The 20,363-nt window shown below is 43.0% G+C and overlaps 1 protein-coding gene across 1 annotated transcript in view; it reads left to right on the top strand.

Annotated features, from left to right (window-relative positions):
* The first annotated feature begins 3,336 nt into the window (after positions 1 to 3,336).
* Positions 3,337 to 20,363, top strand: part of ALS2 (alsin Rho guanine nucleotide exchange factor ALS2) — a 61,688-nt gene continuing 44,661 nt past the window's right edge. Inside the window, exons 1-8 of the mRNA XM_075829737.1 lie at positions 3,337 to 3,442; positions 8,167 to 8,237; positions 11,590 to 11,744; positions 12,561 to 13,465; positions 13,801 to 14,167; positions 19,240 to 19,408; positions 19,536 to 19,632; positions 20,109 to 20,186. Coding sequence (XP_075685852.1) covers positions 8,218 to 8,237; positions 11,590 to 11,744; positions 12,561 to 13,465; positions 13,801 to 14,167; positions 19,240 to 19,408; positions 19,536 to 19,632; positions 20,109 to 20,186 — 1,791 coding nt within the window. The 5' untranslated portion in view covers positions 3,337 to 3,442; positions 8,167 to 8,217. The remainder of the gene's footprint in view (positions 3,443 to 8,166; positions 8,238 to 11,589; positions 11,745 to 12,560; positions 13,466 to 13,800; positions 14,168 to 19,239; positions 19,409 to 19,535; positions 19,633 to 20,108; positions 20,187 to 20,363) is intronic.

Raw genomic sequence — 20,363 nt, 5'->3', positions numbered from 1 at the left:
AGGTACTGCCACACTTTCCCCCCTAGTAGATATTGCCACACACTCCCCCCCATTCTAGATAGTGCCACACACAGTCCCCCTATAGTGCCACACACTACCTCTTGTAGATAGTGCCACACTCCCCCATTTAGTGTCACACACTCTCCCTGTAAATAATGCACATAGATAATTCCCCGTAGATAGTGCCACACGCAGTCCCCTGTAGATAATTCTCCGTAGATAGTGCCACACACAGTCCCCCTATAGTGCCACACACTACCTCTTGTAGATAGTGCCACACTCCCCCATTTAGTGTCACACACTCTCCCTGTAGATAATGCCCATAGATAATTCCCCGTAGATAGTGCCACACGCAGTCCCCCTGTAGATAATGCCACACACTCCCCCTTGTAGATAAGGCCACTTACTCCCTCCTTGTAGATAATGCCACCCCCCCCCCCCTTTGTAGACAGTGCCACATACCCACCCTTATAGATAGTGCCACCACCCGGGTGCCTCCCAAACAAATAAATAAAACTTATACTCACCTAGCCCCGTTCTCTCGGTGAACAGAGCTCCACAGCCTAATAAAGGTAAATTTTAAAAAAAAACAACAACACAGAGACAGTGAGAAGAATGGAAGAGCTGCTCCTCACAGAGATTGACAGACATGATGATGAGATGTTGCTGTAGGTAGAAATACTTCATAACTTTTGCTCCTCAATTATCTACTATTTACCTGTTATATACCTGGACAGTGTTACCTGAATGCCAGTGGTCACATGATGTGGGTCACATGACTGTCCATTCAGCTATCGTATGGGTGCTTTTTTATGGATAAATTTGTGGGTTATATAATTTTTATTTTTAGACAAAGACAACTGCACTGATATAATAAATGTATGTGATAAAAATTTTAAATACATGTATACTAGAAATCTGTATTACCGTATATATCGGCGTACAAGACGACTTTTTACACCCTTAAAAAAATGTCAAAAGTGTGGGGTCGTCTTATATGCCGGATATTGTCTACATTAGGGATGCACGTTGCAGCCGCACAGCTCAGTATAGTGACACATGTATGTATGGGAGCGCGGCTGCGGCTGTGTAATTCAGCCACAGCCCCGCTCCTGAGTCATGATAAGTTCGCGGGGTCAGGATGATGCAATGCGGCCAGCGCTGCACTAATGAGCGGCGGCACTGGAGACAGAACATGGCGGGCGCGCTACAAAACACCCCCATGTTCTGTCTTCAGTGCCTGAACTGCCGCTCATTAGTGCAGCGCCGGTCGCATCACCTCATGCTGACCGCGCGCGCACTTCCTGTCAGGAGCGGGGCAATGGCTGTATTACACAGCCGCAGCCCCGCTCTATAACGGCGGAGATCAGAGAAACCGCTCATCTCCGCCGTTATTCCCCTGAATGCTGCGATCACAGCTGACTGCAGCATTCAGGGGAAAGTGAGAAGGGGGGATGCCCCTGGATCGAGGGCCATACCATATATGGGCAGACAGCCCAGGGTCTATTGACGGACCCCAGGGCTGTCTTACCATATTTCATGTTGTTAGGACATACCCAAGTATGTCCTAACAACTGCCTGTGTATTATCCGTCCACAGGTTAATGTACTGGCACATATCTGATATATGTCAGTACATTAAAGTTTAAAAATAAAGTAAAAACAAAGTATTGTTAAATTTTAAAAAAAATACACCTTCACCTTTTTTACAATAAACATTAAAATAAAAAAATGAAATAAACACGGCTTTCATTCACTTATTAATGTGAGGCATGAGGTGCGATGAATTTACCCTCCATGTTCCTCACATTAATAGTAATTAACCCCATCATGTACCTCGCACATTAACCCAATATGACTGAGAAACATGATGGGATTAATTACTATTAATGTGAGGCGCGTTCAAAATTCATCACACGTCGCGCCTCACATCAGAAAACGGAAGAATTTTTTTTTTATTACTGTTGGCAAAAGTATCGAAATTGGTATCGAAATCGCAATACTAAACAAAGTATCGGTATCGAAGTCCAAATTCTGGTATCGTGACATCCCTAGTCTACATATTGTCTACACACAGGTTGTGTGTTACCTTGTGAGCCTGCAGTCCGGTACACAGGCTCCCGGGATGCACGGAATCCGCCACGGATCTGAGGGAAGCCGGTATTAGCCGCCAGGGAACATCTCTGTAAGATGCTCTGGCCCGCCCTTTCCTCTCATTCCCTGCCTCTCAGATCTCGCGCGATGAAGCAGCCTATCTGCGCATGCGCGAGTTCAAAGAGACAGAGAGTCCTGGGTCCTGCCGCCGATGGCCATAGTGAAGCGCTCCTGCACGAAATGGTGAGTATATCTTAAATTCTATATTTTAAGGGTAAAAGTTGGGGGTCGTCTTATACGCCCAGTCGTCTTATACGCCGACATATACGGTATTTCCTATTCTATAAATAAATTAATAGAAAAAATAAAAAGTGGACAACCCCTTTAACTCCAGGTGACAAGACCCTGTTTGCAGCTGTGCCTGGGAGTGAAGAGGACTGCATAAACGGGAGAGATCCGGGGTTTGTATTTATTTAGGGGGGTTGGAGTTTATATTCGTCTAACAGGTCTGGGGATCTGTAATTATTTAGGGGGTTTGTTTTTGGGGCCTGTATTTATTTAGGTGGTCTGTTTGGGTGTCTGTATTTAGAGGGTTTTTAGGCAGTCTGGGGTCTGTATTTAGGAATTATGGTGTGGGGTCTGTCTGGAGAGGTCAAATACGGGGAGAGGTTAGTATCTGAATGTGTGGTCTGAATTAAGCCCCTATTACACCGGCCAATAATCAGCCAGTGCTGCGGGCGCCGATCAATGAGACGATTCACTCCGATCGCCCGTCCCCATACATTATTATCATGTCGGCGACTGCCCACAACAATATTTTACTTTTTTAAAACGATACAACCAGCAGATGATTGAGCATTTGCTCGTTCATCTGCTGATCACTGCCCTGTTCACCCATTGTAAAACCCCATTTACTTTAGGGGTCTTGGGTTTGTATTTTAGTGGTCTGGTGTGTCCGAATTTATTTAAGGGGTCTGGTCTCAGGTGTTGTCTCTGTATATAGGGGTCTCAACTTTTCCATTGTCCTAGTATATTTGATCATCTCCCCTTGTCAGTCTATGGCCAACACAACACGAAGCGATTAGTGTGTCTGTTCTGACCAAAACGCAAACCTTCCCCTCCCCACACTTTTGTCACTCCTCGCACTCCGTCGTTCTCCTTTTCTATTATTCATAACGTGGTTCTTGACTGCTCACACCCGCCTTTTCAACCTCTATGTCTCATGCCCCGCCCCTCTCTAAAACCACTCCCCCTATTCTGTACTAATGTCCCGCCCCTTTGAGTCAGCTGACCCCAAGCAGGCTGTCAGTACGGCTAACAACAAGAAGCGCTGCCGGGCTCCCTGTGAGGTAAGCTGGGTGCAGTGTGTCTGGAGAGTTCGGGGAGTCACAGGCCGACTTCCGTTGTGGTGTTTAATAAACCTGTCATGCACCTCTGCAGTAGGGAGCGCATGAGCCCGGTTATTACACGCTGTGTTGACATGTGTCCCCTGGGTCCAGTCTGGTGCTGGCGGCACGTTATGTTACCGGGATGTTCCGTACATGGCAGGCTGCACAGTTCTGTAATCAGCAGGCCCTGGTGCTGCTTGTGTAATGTATCATTATATATGTGACCCCCGTGCACATGTCCCAGGAGTTCACAACCCTCAGTGTGACTTTCGTTTTCTCTATCAAAGACCTTAGTGCGGGGAATCGAGAGATAACGGCAATGTATGTGATTCATAAAGACACCAGTTCTCATCTTACTACTACACAAGCTCTTGTCTATAGTGTGTGTGTGTGTGTGTATATATATATATATATATATATAGTGTGTATATGATATCTCGTGGAAAGCTGAGTGACTACTATTATATCCACAATATCGGCTCCTACAGGTGTTTTCACTCAACTTTTCTAGAGTCCCAAAAAAAAAAAATCTGCCTGCCCCTGCTGATAATCCTGCTGCTGCATAACTAGTACATGATGGATCTATTACTTGTTGTTATAGGAGCATCCTCTCCCCAGTGTCACTTTATTACTCATCCCACTGTGGTTGGGACTTTATTTTTTGTCATTTTAGTGAACTTTACTAGAAGTGTCAATAACCTATATAAATGACGGATGAGATCGCAGCGCTCCATGTTCAGTTGAAAAAACAAGCCGTCTATTCATATAAGCGTGCAACGTCTCGATCTTGAGTCTTTTTAAAAAAAAGATAGGTTAACTATCCGGGTCCTGTAACTGGAACAATTGCTAACAATGGAAATACTACGGCATATTATACGCACATTATCATCTAGTGAAAATCCGAGTGCTGTGTCATTTTCCGTCACAAGGAAGTGTCTGCGGATTTCGTATTTAGATGACTACAGGGAATGGTCATTTCATGTCACTGGAGTAAAGGAATTGGTGAATCATATCCATTTTGACACCTAGATGGAATAATTATGGGTTAGAGTTTTCGTTGTATCATAGGAAACCTGTTTGCATCTTTGGGGGCAAAACTTCAGCAGGCCAAACCGGATGACACCCTGATAATAAAGTATTGTTTGAGTTGTACTCCTGCACAAATCCTTCACCGTTTTCACGTCCGTTTAAAACGGATCCGTGAGTCCGTTGTGACATCCGTGTGGCTTTCCGTTGTCACTCTGCATACGGACGTTGTGCTTCAGTTTGTCTTCCGTTTTTAAACGGTCCGTTAAAATCCATCGTGTGTTGAATGCTGGGAACTTTGGCATGCCCTGCCGTCGCTTGGCAACGGATCCGTGGAAAACGGATCGCACATGGAAGGCCTTCCATGTGCCGTCCGTTGTTTTGACAGAACCGTACGCTTCAATGAGCGAGACTGACACTGAACAATGGACAGAAGTAGGTCATGTTCTAATTTTGTTGGAACCGTTAAAACAACGGAAGTGTGCATGGCCCTATAGAAATGAATGTGTCAGGATGTTATCTGTTAAAATAACGTATAGATCCCTGAAGAAAATAACTGAAGTGGGCATGAGGCCTTAGGCCTTGTTCACACAATGCAGATATGATGCAGATTTTCATGTATGTTTTTATGCCAAAACCAGTAACAGAACCTAAACAGAAGAAATATACAAAGGAAGGCCTTAGTGTCTCCTCTCCTGGATCCAGTTATGGTTTTGGTTTATAAAAATGCATGCAAAATCTACACCGTGTGAACAAGGCTTTACACACACGGAAATGCTGCTGCTGTGAGAACAGTATGGAAATGGCATTCCCATATTAATAGGATATAACCTGTGTATTGTACTGTTATTAGAGTTGCTCTGTAATCACTTTTCACAGCATTTTAGGGGGGGTAGCTGTCAGTCCTCCGTGCCAGAGCATGGATATTTTTCCCACCCTATAGGATCTGCCATAAATGTCTGTTTAGTTTATATGGGACTTTATAGTGAATCTGCGACGCTCTACCTCTGTGATTGGCTGCAATGGGTTGTCTTGATGCTTGGAGAGGTGCTGTCACCCTTTGTTTTAATGATCGGTGGGGATTTCGATTTCGAGCCTCACTGTTCAGACATTTATTTGTGTGCCATAAATTTCTTTAAAGCCATGTCCACACACTGCGTATTTGTGATTTCCGGTGTGGATTTCGCATTTCCAAAACCCTATCACAAGCTGCGGAACATTTCTGACCATGCCTTGGATTTTCAAATCTGCAGCACGTCGTGCCTTGGATTTCACTAATATCAATGGAACAATCTTCTCCTGCATGTGAACATGTCCTAATGCTACAGTTGGTTAGAGGGGGAGGGAAGAACCATAGGGTGTCTTAAAACCCCCTTTTCCCAGCTGTTGTCACTCGTTCAATGTACTGGATCTCTCTGCCCAGATCTAGAACTAAATTTCGATTGGCACACAATAAAACGTGATTGTTTACATAACATGAGCTGAGCGTGTGCTGCTGCCCCTGTGTTATATACCTGCTGTTTGTTGTGATCTGCTCTGTTCAATGCTATAAATATTTGATTTGCTGTTGAACACAAGCCGTGTGGATTGTATTGACTGCAGTAAGTGTATGGTTTGTACTGTAGATCAGCACTGCTAGATCGTATAGTGGAGATGTATCTTGTGATCAGGTTTTTCTGCAGCTTCTGTTATTATTGATCTGTTACATCGGTGCTACAAGTACAAAGCAATGAAAACATGCCATCCTTCAATCTATCCAGCCAAATTCGCATGTTTTTTATATTTTTGTCTTTTTTTTTAATTATAATATATTACAGATGAGAAGAGAGAAGGTGTTAAGCGGTAACTCCATTAAATGAACATGTTCCAATTTTCCTTTATCAGATAATTAGTTTATCTGTGGGCTTACTTATGGCATTCATAGTGACAAACACCCATTTAAAAATAACACTAGTGAATATCAACATGTCCGGCAAAACCTTATATCAGGGGCAGACAGCAGGGGGTGCCAGTATGTGGGCTCAGGCTTCGTTCACATCTGCGTCAGGGCTCCGTTCTGACGTTCCGTCTGAGCTTTCCGTCGGAACGGAGCCCTGACTGACACAAACTGAAACCATAGGTTTTCATTTCCATCACCATTGATTTCAATAGTGACTGATCCGGTGCCAATGGTTTCAGTTTGTCTCCGTTGTGCGAGGGTTCCGTCGTTTTGACGGAATCCATAGCGTAGTCGACTCCACTATTTATTCAGTCAATATGACATTCTGCATATACTGACATTTGGCTGTTATATCCATTATTTACTAGGTGTAAACTTTGAGTTCTGTGTCAATAGACTTCATCGTGAAAGCGCCTTTGTAAGCAAACCTTTTGTCTATGTAGCCGTGGTCCCAGAGATGTGATATTTGGTACAAATTACTAAAGAAACCCCCAGTAATGGGCTTTTTACCCTAGGAGAAGCTGCTAAACGTTACTGATTTGGCTGCAGGGAAAATTAGTTTTTTTTTTATGGCGACCATTCACATGAATGAGGGACTGTGTATTAAATGGTGACTCCATGTCCACCAGAGTGATAACCGCTCCTTGTTGCAGCTATCCATTCTAGAGTAAAGGGGTGGTCCAGGATGAGAAAAACATGGCTGCTTTCTTCCAAAAACAGCGCCCTAGTTGTCCACATGTTGTGTGGTGTACTGCATCTCCTCTCCATTCACTTCAAGGGTAACTAAACTTTCCAAAAACTTCTGACATCTCAGAAGTATTGCTCGGTAGGGGTCAGAGCGCTGAGAACCCCCACTGATCGCTAAACAAAGCGGCAGAAGCGCCTGGGTGAGTGCTCTGCTGCTTCGTTTCTGATTGGCTTTCCTTGGAAAGCCGATCGAGTGGTGTATGGACTCATAGACTTTCTGTTGAGCCTGTGCACCACTCCAAGGGAAGCCAATCCAGTCATATACAAAGCGGCACAGCGCTCACCCGAGTTCTTCTGCTGCTTAGTTTTAGCGATCAGTGGAAGTCTCCGTTCTCATGCCCCCGCCGATCAAAACTTCTAACATGCACTATGACGTGTCAAAAGTTTAAAGTTTACTTACCCTTTCAATAATGCATAGCTTCAATACTCCCGACCCAACCTATGGACAGGGGTGGTGCTATCTTTGGAAGTGAGCAGCCATGTTTTTCTAATCCTGAACAACCCCGTTAAGGGAGTGAATGCAAGCAGTTCTTTCATGCCAATATGCCCCGTCATTTCTGCAACTCCTATTTGTATGTTACAGAATTCTGCGTGTTCCCACTTTGCTAATATGTTCCGTGGCACTTCATAAGGAAAATTAATTATTATTTCACTGCTAAAGGGGCTTCACATATTCACAAATGTTTCCGTCCTTTTGTGAGAAACCTGTTTGTTTACCTGTTTCTTTGTGTGGCCCGTAATAGAGGTACCAACCAAACCTTTAGAGCGATTTCTATGGTTATCCAGTATTTTCTCATCACCCGAATCTGCTGCCAGTTATGTTTCCATGTGGGTGTTCACAGCTGGCAGCTTTGTCTGTTTACTGTGTGAGCGGGTCATGGGACACAAGCTGCCCAGAGATTTCTACAGTGCTGAGAAATACTTTGGATTTCAGCAATGTATTTACCGTTGCTTTATGTTCTGTTGTTAACAGATATTTGAAGGACCTGAATAAAAGACTGTGATGGATCCAAACTGCTAACCCATGGACACACAGGCAGGAAGGTATGTCTTGTGATCCAACCAACCTTTAAGTGTTAGATCGTGTTCTAAAATAAACCTTTAGGGTCATTTCACACAATGCAGATTACGTGCGGTTTTGCCACGCATATTGGCATGCAGCAAAACCGGAGAGTAATACAGTACCAGCATAGGCAATGAGATTCCAGGGAATCATGTCCACGCTGCGGTATTTTTCGGGACGTAAATTTACACGCGGTGCGTATTTTCAAATCTGCGGCATGTCCATTTATTCCGCTTGCGAATTCTATCTCCGTAGTTCTGGAGAAATATGCAGCATTGTAATGTAAATTGCTACATATCTGTATCGCAAATATGTAGCAATTTACATTACGCTGCACTTATCTCTGGTGTTGTCTTTGGCTGCTATTGGTGGTTCTTATTGGTATTTACACCTGCACTGGGTGGTACCTTATACAAAATGCCAGGCAGGTAAAGGGATTCTATTCTACCATAAAATTCAGCCCTGGAAGCAGGGTGTCTTCGTATCTCAGCATTTAGCAAACCCAGGTAAATCATAAGTGGAGGTTGAGGACATCTGCGTACCAGAGAAGACGTCTTTTCCTAGTTCTAAAGAGTAGCATGCTATATCAGTACCTAACAATTGGTTGAAGGCCCTTTTACACTGGCCTGTGCAGCGAGCGCCGATCAACGAGACATCGTTGATTGGCGGTCATTACTCCGATCGCTCGTCCCCATACATTATCATGTCGGCAGCGCGTCTTTTACACAGGGAGATGTGTTGCCGACAAAGATAAGATTTTACTTATTTAAAACGATACGCGTTTGCTTGTTCATCTGCTGTTCGTTCCCCTGTTTACACAGGGCAATTATCTGCAATGAGCGTTCTATGAACGCTTGTCTGCCCGATAATCGCCCAGTGTAAAACCCCCTTTAGAGTGGGCACAGCCCAACCGGAGTCCACGCACTAAGATAACACACAAAACAAAATACTTATGGCAAAATGTGGTGTTAGCCATTATTTTATAACAAGATAAAACACAAAATGCAACACTACACCCACTGGCTGGGGGCACGTCTGCCTTCCAGCCCTATGTTGGGTCCTGCCTGGCACAACTGCCACCTCACTCAGCCAGCTGGACCACTGCCTGCACCCATCTTTCTAGCTTTTACCAGGTGATCTGATTTACCTGCGTCTAACTGCACCTTAAGGGTATGATCAAACAGGGCGGATACGCTGCGTAAAAGCATACAGCGTATCCGCCCGGGTCCCCGCAGGGAATTCCGGCTGAAACAAAGCACCAAATTGTGGTGGTGTTTTTCGGGCAGAATGTCCTCTACAGAAAAAAAACTGCAAGTAAAAAAAAGTCTATGCCTACCTGTAGCCATGGCGACTTGTCCCTCTGACGTTCTGCAGCAGTCACAAGGGATGAAACGTCATTCCTGGAGTTCGGGCTGGACACAGGAGCATAGAGATCTGTGTAAGTATAAGTTGTTTTTTTGTTTTTTGTTTTTTTTTTAACAAATCTCACCCACTTTGCTGCTATTGTACTAATCCGCAGTGTATACGCTACGTGTAAACTCGGCCATAAGGCTACGCCTATACTTTGTGTAGCACTTCTTATTGATTTTAACTCTTGAGTGACAGCTGTAGCCCAATTGTTAAAATCAAACAGTGGCACTACAAAAAGTCTCAGGCCCCACGTACACAACGGTTTTTTTTTTTGTTTTTGTTTTTTTTACTTTCCGCAAATACGGATCCGTAGTAATTTGCAAATCTTCTGTATATATGGCACGCTGTCCCCAAATACGGTCCGTAGTTCTTCCGTTTTTACGGATCCGCAAAAAAACCATGGAGGACTCTGGACCCTGGCGTCGCATAGCAACACTTCCGCACATCCGTAGCCGTCCGCAATTACGGAAGCGCCCATAAACTTCTATGGGGAGTTCGTGCTGTAATTACGGACAAGAATAGGACATGTTCTATAATTTGAGGGTCATTTCTACGTCTCGGACACACATCCGAAAATATATGGAAAGGTATTCATGACCCATAGTAATGAATGATCCGCAATTTAATCCGTATTTACAGATGAAAACTACGGTCGTGTGCATGGGGCCTAAGTGTAGCCCTGGCCTTTATTCGCTTCTGCCCCTCCCCCTAATTAATGAAGCCGGGGCTAGCCGTAGACTGTTTTTGTTTTTTTTGTTTTTTTTCTCATGAGCAATATATTGCTGTATATAGAAAAGCATTGAGTAGCTTGAAAAGTCAACAGATTTTCTAGACCTTTTATTTTTAATCGCTACATGCCAGGATTTCAGAGCTACACAATTGACGAGCGATTTATCACAGTGATTTTTTTAATTTATTTTTTCGTAGGGAGAGGAGTAGTCGTAGCCCAATACGTCCCTATGGACACCAATTTATTGCTCACATACAAAACAAAAGTGTAGGTCTAGCCCCAGCCTTCCATAGCAGGATTGTTCCGCCCCTTTTTGTTCCTAGTCCAGCCATCCTGATCTCGATGACCATGCGGACACTACACCCTGGCCACAGGCTCCGCCTCCAGGATTGTCCAGTCCTCGTACTTTGTATCCTCAAATTCTCTTCAAACAGACTGGTTCCCATATTTGTCACGGATTTTATTTAATTCTTTAACTTGCTGTTTGGAAAGCGTGCTATAAAGGGGGTACAAGCAGGGGATTTTTTTTTGTTTTTTTTCATGCCCCCATAGTACTTGAGATATATCACATTGCAATAACACTTGATGTGTAAACTTAACACGCTTCAGGCTTGGTGTCTGGCGGCAGGTCTTTTCAGTCTTCTATGTGTACTAAACTCCCAAACACACAACCTTTATCTTTAGTTAAAATAGCGCTTTATATTGATCTCAATGGTGACAAAAACTTTGCTAATGGTTTCCGTTTGTCACCATTGTTACGGGGTTCCGTTGTTTTAGATGGAATCAATAGCGCAGTCGACATCAATAAATATTAACGACGCCGGGTAAAACAAATAAATTCAATGATGGGGGTGCATAATGTAAAGCGCCATTTTTCAAACTTTACAGTTGTCAGCACCTTTTGGCTTTTGTCTCAAAATGCATGTACAAAATTCCCCCTCCCCCAATAGGAAATAATACAATTTACTGCGACATAATGTTACTTTTGCATGATATTTTTTCGTTTTAACGGTGTTTAAAACATTAAAACTCATGCGCTAAAAAACGCATTTCATTCGCATAAGCAACGTGTATTCATTCTCTATCACACAATGACTGTCGCTTTATAGCCCGAAGATTATCAAGGTTTCCACAGGTTTGCTTTTACACCGCACGATTTTGTTATTTTAGTAAACTCTTTGAATTATTTTTAGTTCAGACGAATCAGAAGGAGCTCAAGAAAGAGGTGCTGCATATGTATGGCAGGTGAGGTCACCCCATGTTACCCCAGCAAGACTTTATGGATTTGGAGTAAGAGCTGTGCTACAAGCTAGCCTTGGAAGAAATCATGGGATTTTGCTCACAAGTGGTACGTGGATTTTCTGTGTTCATTACTTTTTATAATGTAGAATGGAAATCTGTCCTTAATACTATCTATATTAATAACTAGTATTCATCTTCTACACAATACCATGGTGAGGATTAGCGCAACGACCTTTGTAGATTAAGTACTCCGTTAAAGGGGTTTTCCCAGAGTCATAAATTATCATCTTTTCACAGGTTAAGTAATAATTTTCTGATCGCTGGGGACCCCACCACTGGGACCGATCATGAGAAAATAGATTTTAATCTCCCAGATGCTACTCAATGGACATTGAATGAAGGGGCGGTCTAGTAAGTGTGCTGCCGCTCCATTTAATGTCTATGGGAATGACTGAAACAGCCGAGTACATCGCTCGGCTGTTTCCGTCATTCTCATAGATTAAATAGTGGCGGATGCATGCTGGTCCGACGAATTATTCAATATCCTCCTCACTGCCGGGGGAGGGGGAGTGCAGTGAGGAGCATCTGGGAGTTCGAAACCCCCATTCTCACGATCGGTCCCAGTGGTGGGGCCCCCAGGGATCAGAAAGTGATCAACTATCCTGTGGACAGGTGATAAATTTACGATTCTTTGCAATCTCCCTTAACAATCAATCCTATTCTGAATTCTGTCAATACTTGCATTGCTGCTATGATCTTATCTGGTTCTTCTTATTATGTCTTCTGTTCTTAGTTCTGCAGTGATCTCCTCACATCTGCAGAATTAGATTATAATGATGATGTCTTTCAGATTAATCATTCGTTTCTCTTGCTATATGAAATAATATTTTGTTAAATGTTCCTTAACTCCTTTTTCTTTTAGATGGCGAAGTTTTTAGCTTTGGAAAACAGCCATGGAAGGAGAATACAGATGACTTTCCATGCGACGTCCCTTTAGCAGAGAAAGTACTGAGTGGCCAGCGTGTAATATGTGTTGCTGCGGGAAGTTATCACAGTGGAGCTGTGTCAGAAAATGGAATGGTATACATGTGGGGGGAGAACACAGCGGGGCAGTGTGCAATTGCCAACCGCCCATCAATACCAGAACCAATACCGATCACCATAACTGACCAGGAAAGCACACCACCTCTGTGGGTACGAGTTATACAACTGTCATGTGGAGAAGAGCACACACTCGCATTGTCTGTCAGCAGGGAAATCTGGGCCTGGGGCAGTGGCTGTCAGCTTGGATTAATAACTTCAACCTTCCCTGTGACTAAGCCTCAAAAAGTGGAACATCTTGCAGGTCGTGTTGTCCTTCAAGTAGTATGTGGTGCGTTTCACAGCCTGGCCCTGGTGCAGTGCCCTCTTGCACAAGATGTAAAGCCTGTGCCAGAGAGATGCAATCATTGCAGAGAGCTGCTAATGACTATGACTGAAAAGGAAGACCATGTCATTATTTCTGATGCTCACTGTTGCCCGCTTGGGGTAATGTTAGCAGAGTCCCAACCTGACACAAGGACTAGCAAGTCACCCCTGTGCTCAAAGGACAAAAGTTCAAAAGTAGAAGAGATTTTGTTTCCTTCTGATGCCCAAGATGACCGGAGTAGTTTGGGTTCAAAACTGACAGACTCTGAGACAGAGGTTGGCACAGATGTGGCAAGCATGTGCGAAAGTGAGATCGATAGTAATGCTGACAAATCGATTTGTGACAATGATCTACAATCTGACACTAATCAATCCGCAGAGGAATCCTACACCCAGAATGCTGTTTTAGATCATACAAAGGTGAGATATTGTATTACAAAAGATTTCCCTATTGAAATAAGCCCACTCCTGTTAAATAGTTGGCAACTTGCTATTATTGGGTTAAATTCTTTAATTTCCTTTTCTTATAATTTTAAAGATGACCTGTCAGCTCTCCTGACATGTCTGTTGAAATAACAATTGTGAAGCATCTTTTCTTAGAACTTTGCTGCGTTCTGTTCCTCTGTTATTCCTCCTGGCAATGTATGCATAAAATAACAACTGGGTGTTACCCTTCCCCTGTCAATAGGGTGTGTCCCTGACACCGTATTTAGAAATTGAATCCAAACATGAATGTTCTTTTTCTTTTGATCTAGACTAAAGAGCACAAGTTAACTGAGGTAGTTGACTGTCTGCTGAGTCCTGCAACTACCACAACATCCGCTCTTAACAGCCTCGTCGTGTCCTGTGCATCAGCTGTCGGTGTCAGAGTAGTAGCTACGTGCGAAGCTGGAGCTTTGTCACTCAAGAAAGTGATGAACTTTTATTCTGGGTCTCTGTGTGATGCAGGAGTCCAGAATCCTTTAGGTCTTGTTGTACAAGAGGGACTGAAGGACAGCAGAGAAGAGCAAGTGAAATTGGAGTCTATGCAGGGCAAGAAAAGCTCTAGTCTTGTTGATATACGAGAGGAAGAGGCTGAAGCAGGCTGTAGGAGGCTCTCCTTACCCGGACTTCTTTCCCAAGGTGAGGCAGTGCACTAAAGTGCCAAAATCAAGTCTTACTCTTAGTATATGTATATATATATATATATATATATATATATATAATTATAATTTATACTCTTCTGTCACACTTTACATGGTAAAACAGGGCCCTAAAGAGTAAGCACCTTACATTGCCAGCTTAAATATATGAAAACAAAGTATACTAAGTAGGGTTGCACGATGCATCGAAATATCGATACTATTGCGATGCTATGCACACTCAAACTATTCAATACGGTCAATTCATGTATTTCGATACTAAGCTGTGCGGCCGCACATCTTAGTATTGTAACACATGAATGTAGTTAGAGTGGGGCTGCGGGTGTGTAATACAGCCATTGCCCCGCTCCTGACAATTGTGTGCGTGGTCAGCATGATGTGATGTGACCAGCGCTGCACTAATGAACTCCGGCACTGAAGACCGAGAACGTGACGGGCGCACTGCAAAACACCCCATGTGCGGTGCCGCCGCTTATTAGTGTAACGCTGGTCACATCACTTCATGCTTACCGCTCGTACGCACTTTCTGTCAATGGTTGTATTACACAGCCGCAGCCCTGTTCTAACGGCGGCGATCAGAGAAACCTCTCATTTCCATTGCTATTTCTTTTGGATTCTGCGATCAAAGCTAACCGCAGCATTCAAGTGGTAAATGAGAAGGGGGGTTATGACCCTTGGATCGCGTCACAGGGAATCCCTGTAACGCGATTGATGGACATACCGTATATGGGCAGACAGCCCACGGTCCATTGAAGAACCCCAGGGCTGTCTGACCATATTTCCTGTTGTTAGGGCATACTTAGGCATATCCTAACAACTGCCTGTGTGCTATCCGTACACAGGCTAATGTACTGGCATATAGATATAAGCCCGTACATTAAAGTTTAAAAATAAAAAAGTAAAAAATTAAAATAAAAAAAAATCCAAATGTTTTTTACAATAAACTTTAAAATAAAAGTCTCCATACACAAAATATACACACATTCGGTATCGTCGCAACCGTAATAACCTGCACAGCAAATTTATAGCGTCATATATGATGTGTACGCTGTAATGAAATAAAAACGCCTTTCTTTCACTTATTAATGTGAGGCACGAAGTGTTATGAATTTAATACCTCCATGTGCCTCACATTAAAAGTAATTAACCCCATCATGTACCTCACACATTACCCCAATGTTTTCCATTATGACTGAGAAACATGATTGGGTTAAATACTACTAATGTGAGGCACATGGAGGTAGGGATGCACGATGCATCGAAACTTCGGTACTGTTTCAATACCGTGCACCCTCAAACGATTAGATACCGTTATTTCATGTATTTCGATACTAAGCTGTGCGGCCGCACAGCTTAGTAATGTAACGCATGAATGTATAAGAGCAGGGCTGCGGCTGTGTGATACAGTAGTCATTGCCCCGCTCCTGAGTCCTGACAAATGCGTGCCGTCCGCATGAGGTGATGCGACCAGCACTGCACTAATCAGCGGTGGCACTGACTACTGAACATGGCAGACGCACTGCAAGACACTCCCCATGTTCTTTCTTCAGTGCCTGCGCTGCCACTCATTAGTGCAGTGCTGGCCGCATCACCTCATGCTGACCGCGCGGGCATTTGTTGTCAGGAGCGGGGTCAATGGCTGTATTACACAGCCGCAGCCCCGCTCTAACGACTGAGAACAGAGAAACCTCTCATCTCCGCCGCTATTCCCCTGAATGCTTTGATCAAAGCTGACCACTACCGCAACATTCAAGGGGTAAATGAGAAGTGGGGATGCCCCTTGGATCGTGTCACAGGGAATCCCTATGATGCTTCCCTGTAACGCGATTGAGGTTCATACCATATATGGCCATTCAGGCCAGGGTCCATTGAAGGTCCCTATGGCTGTCTTACCATATTTCCTGTTGCTAGGTCATACTTGGGTATGTCCTAACAACTGCCTGTATACTATCAGTGTATAGATATATGCCAGTACATTAACCGGTTCACGACCGGACTATTTTGAGCCTTCAGGACCAGACACCGTTTAGCCATTTTTAGCACGCGTTCGTTAAATGGCTATAACTTTTTTATTTGTTGGCCTAGTGACGTGATTTTTGTGTTTTTTTCCGTAGAGACTGCAGGTTTTTTTTTTTTGTCTTTTTTTATCATTTTTCTACACATCCTTTTTGCTATTTTAGAATTTTTATTCTTAGTTTGAAAATGATAGTAAAAACATAAGCTGTTTTACTTTTCAGCTATTTTCTTTTGGTAATATAGTTTTACCCTTAAATAGACCTTTTATTTGTGATTCTAAGTCTACCGTAAATTTTACAATATTGCATGTCTATATTAGCGTAACTGTGTCCGGGCTAGCGTTACGACCATGATTGGAGTTTTTTTTTCTTTTTTTGGGGTGGGTATTTTATGTGTATTATTATTTTATTTTTATTTTTTATGCACTTTACTTTACTTTTTTTATTATTATGGTCTCTCTCAAAGGTCAGAAAAGACCTTTGGGGAGCTTTATTTATTTTTCTTTCTTTTACATTGTTTCCACTGTAACTGGAGATGCACAGTAGTCGCAGTTACAGGGGAAATCGGCCCTCTTATATGACTATTGTGACTAATAGGGCTGTGCTGGGTCTAGTTAGACCCAGCAGCAGTCTGTCAGTAACGGCATCCCGGAGATCATGTGACCAGTCACATGATCACCGGGACCAATAGAGACAGCGGCGCGGCCGCTGCCTCTATTCCTATTCACCACGCTCATTGAGTGCGGTGTAAGAGATCGGAGAAGATAGAAGCAGCGAAAGCTGCTTCTATCTTATCCTCAGGGTCCCCGGCAGTCTCTGACTGCCGGAGACCCGACATTCAGCTGCCCGATCACTCGGGCAGCAAGCTAAAACCCGCGCCATAAATAGTCTATGGCACGGGTTTTAAGGACCCTGAATATACAGCCAGCGGTCTGGAACCTGTTAAAGATTAAAAACATAAAGCAATGTTAAATAAAAAAATACACACACACATTTTTTACAATAAACATTAAAATAAGTCTCAATACATAAAATATATACACATTTGGTATTGGCGCGGCCGTAGTAACCTGCGCAACAATTTTTTTGCGTCATTTATGATGTGTACGCTGTAAAAATAAATACATTTTTTACTGATTAATGTAAGGCATGAGGTGTGATGAATTTAACCTCCATGTGCCTCACATTAATAGTAATTAACCCCATCATATACCTTACACATTAACCCAATGTTGTCCATTATGGCTGAGAAACAGGATGGGGTTAATTACTATTAATTTGAGGCACATTGAAACTTCCTCGCATCACAAAACGGAAGAACTTATTTTTTATTTTTTTACTGTTGACAAAGTGTCGTTTTGGTATCGAGCATCGCAATACTGCACAAAGTATCGGTATCTAAGCCCAAATTCTGGTATCGTGACAACTAAGGGTATGTTCACACGCACTATTTACGGACGTAATTCAGGGTTTTTTTTGCTGGAATTACGGCTGAAAATACTGCTTGAAAACGTCGGCAAACATCTGCCCATTCATTTGAATGGGTTTTACGATGTTCTGTGCCGACGGTCATTTTTTTTTTTACGCGCCGCTGTCAAAAGACGGCGCATAAAAAAGACGCCCGCGTCAAAGAAGTGCCTGTCACTACTTGGGACGTAATTGGAGCAGTTTTCCATTGACTCCATAGAAAAACAGTTCCAATTACGTCCGTAATGGACGCTGCGAAAAACTCCTGCATATGCCATTACGTCTGAAATTTAGGAGCTGTTTTCGCCTGAAAACAGCTCAGTAATTTCAGTCGTAACGGACGTGCACGTGTGAACATACCCTTAGACTCGATACATTAGGTGGGAGATCCGAGATCCCTGCGCATATGAGCTATGTAGAATTGGGGCTGAAATATGTGGAAAGAGTAATATTTGGAGCCATTTTAGAGATTATCGTATAGGATTTTTTAAACTGCAATTTAACATTTTTATATTTAATTTTTGCACCACATAGAATTGCTGCATTGCACATATTGAGATCATCAGAGCCTGTGCAAATATTGCTCAAAGATTTGCAGTTATTTTATAAAACATAAGTTTAAACCAATGACATTCATTTATATTTACAGAGAATGGCCCAGAGCGGCTCCACTTTGGAGGTCTCAGCCTTCGGGTATGTTCACACACAAACTCCAAAAACTTCTGAAAATACGGAGCTGTTTTCAAGGGAAAACAGCTCATGAATTTCAGATGTTTTTTGTGCCACTCGCGATGTTCGCTGCGTTTTTCGCAGCCTTTTTTTGAGCTTTTTTCAATAGTCTATGGAAAACTGCTCCAAAACAGTCTCAAGAAGTGTCCTGCACTTCTTTTTCGCTGCAGTTTTTTTACGCGTAAAAAAACGCAGTGAAAAACTCTCCGGAGCGTTTAACGCCCGAAAAACGGCCAAAAATAGGCTGTGTGAACATACCCTAAGTCTAGATTCACACTGGCGTTGCGCATCTCCGACATGAAAAACTGGCGTTTTTCACGTTCGAGGTGCAGTCGTTCTCTGCTCTGCGGGACGCGATATCACACATCCCGAATAGACTAGATGTCCTATTTTCTCACGGACCCCTCACGCGGTCGTTAAAACAACTGAGTTGTATAGGTCTGCGTGACGGCCGTTGTTTCAACGGCCATCACACGGACGTTTAACACGTTCGTGTGAATAAGTCCTAACTGTATTACATGGCTGGCCATTCATATAAATGGGCACAATGTAATACTGCATTTCTCCTGCAGTGGCCACTGCATGAGAAATGTGCAACCTGCTACTGCTTTCTCTTGTGATCACAGCTGATCGCTGTGAGTTTCTGCTACTGGGCACATGCGGGGATTTACTGATTGTCGGTGAGTCCCTATTTAGAAACTGGGTTGTTCAGATGTGCCAACCACTTTAACTTTACTATTCATGACACTGGGATGATAGAACAAAATGCAGGTTTACTAAAGTTTCTGATTTATTCAATCATATAGCCGTGTCATAATCATTATTATTATTTTCCTTACAGTTTCTCCAAGGTTGCTAAGGAAGGTTGGGAGGGCAAGGATGAGAACAGTTGCCTTGACCCCTACAAACAGTGGTGAAGCTGATGTATTGCTCCCATGTCTAAGGACGGAAGTTTGGAGTTGGGGAAGAGGCAAAGAGGGACAGCTAGGGCATGGGGATGTTTTGCCTAGGTACGTGACTGTTACGTTATATATCGGACACTAACTATATTATGTTGTTTCTGCAGGGATTGTTTACATTTGTTCATAACCTTTTATCTGTTTACCAAATACTATAAAACTTCATTTCACTATGTAGATTGCAGCCACTATGTGTCCGCAGCATGGATGGAAAAGAGGTGGTTCAACTGGCAGCTGGTAGCCACCATTCTATTGCCCTTACTGCCAAGTCCCAGGTAGCATTTATGTTCTGTAGTTCTATCTGTGTTTTATAAATATCCGGTCTGGCCACGTTCCGCATTATACACTGCGTATAAAACCTATGATTAAACTACAACAATCGCAGCTTGCCATAAAAGAAGTTCTGGGAACATTTCCTGGGACTCTTTCTATACAAAAATCACAACTATAATCGCAATAAAGAAGTGTTTGCCTATGTTCGTTTTTTTCTCTTGTTCTTACTCTAAGGTTTTGATGCAACTATAAACCGCACTAAAATGCAACGCAATAAATCAATGTAGGAGGGAATTTTTATCATATACCTTACAGCCTGTTAGATAAGTTTTCTGTTCACTGACTTTTTATAGTGGGGAATCATGTACAGGTTGTAAAATAAAGTGACTCAAACCCCTGGTTGTCTGTTAACCAATTGTTAACTGGGTTTCATAAAATAAAAATCACATGGTTAATGTTTATTTTCTTTAAATTACAGGTTTTTTCTTGGGGAAGTAATGTTTCAGGACAACTTGGCCACCTGCAGTCACCAACAACTATGCCACGTCTCGCTAAGGTACGATTCATGCTAAGTTTTGGTAATGATTGTCAAGTCTATGGTACAGTTTACATGAAGGAGAGATCCCCATTTCTTTAGTCAAATGCAAGGATCTAAATTTTGTGTCATAAGCTGGACATAGACTGTACATTATTAGCAGTATCCGTGGCGATAATGTCTGTTGGGCCCTGCAGG

Source organism: Rhinoderma darwinii, chromosome 6 (genome assembly GCF_050947455.1).
Source record: "Rhinoderma darwinii isolate aRhiDar2 chromosome 6, aRhiDar2.hap1, whole genome shotgun sequence".
In the NCBI taxonomy this organism is placed as follows: Eukaryota; Metazoa; Chordata; class Amphibia; order Anura; family Rhinodermatidae; genus Rhinoderma; species Rhinoderma darwinii.
Note: the sequence above shows the minus strand (reverse complement) of the source record. Positions and strands in the feature narration are given on the sequence as shown.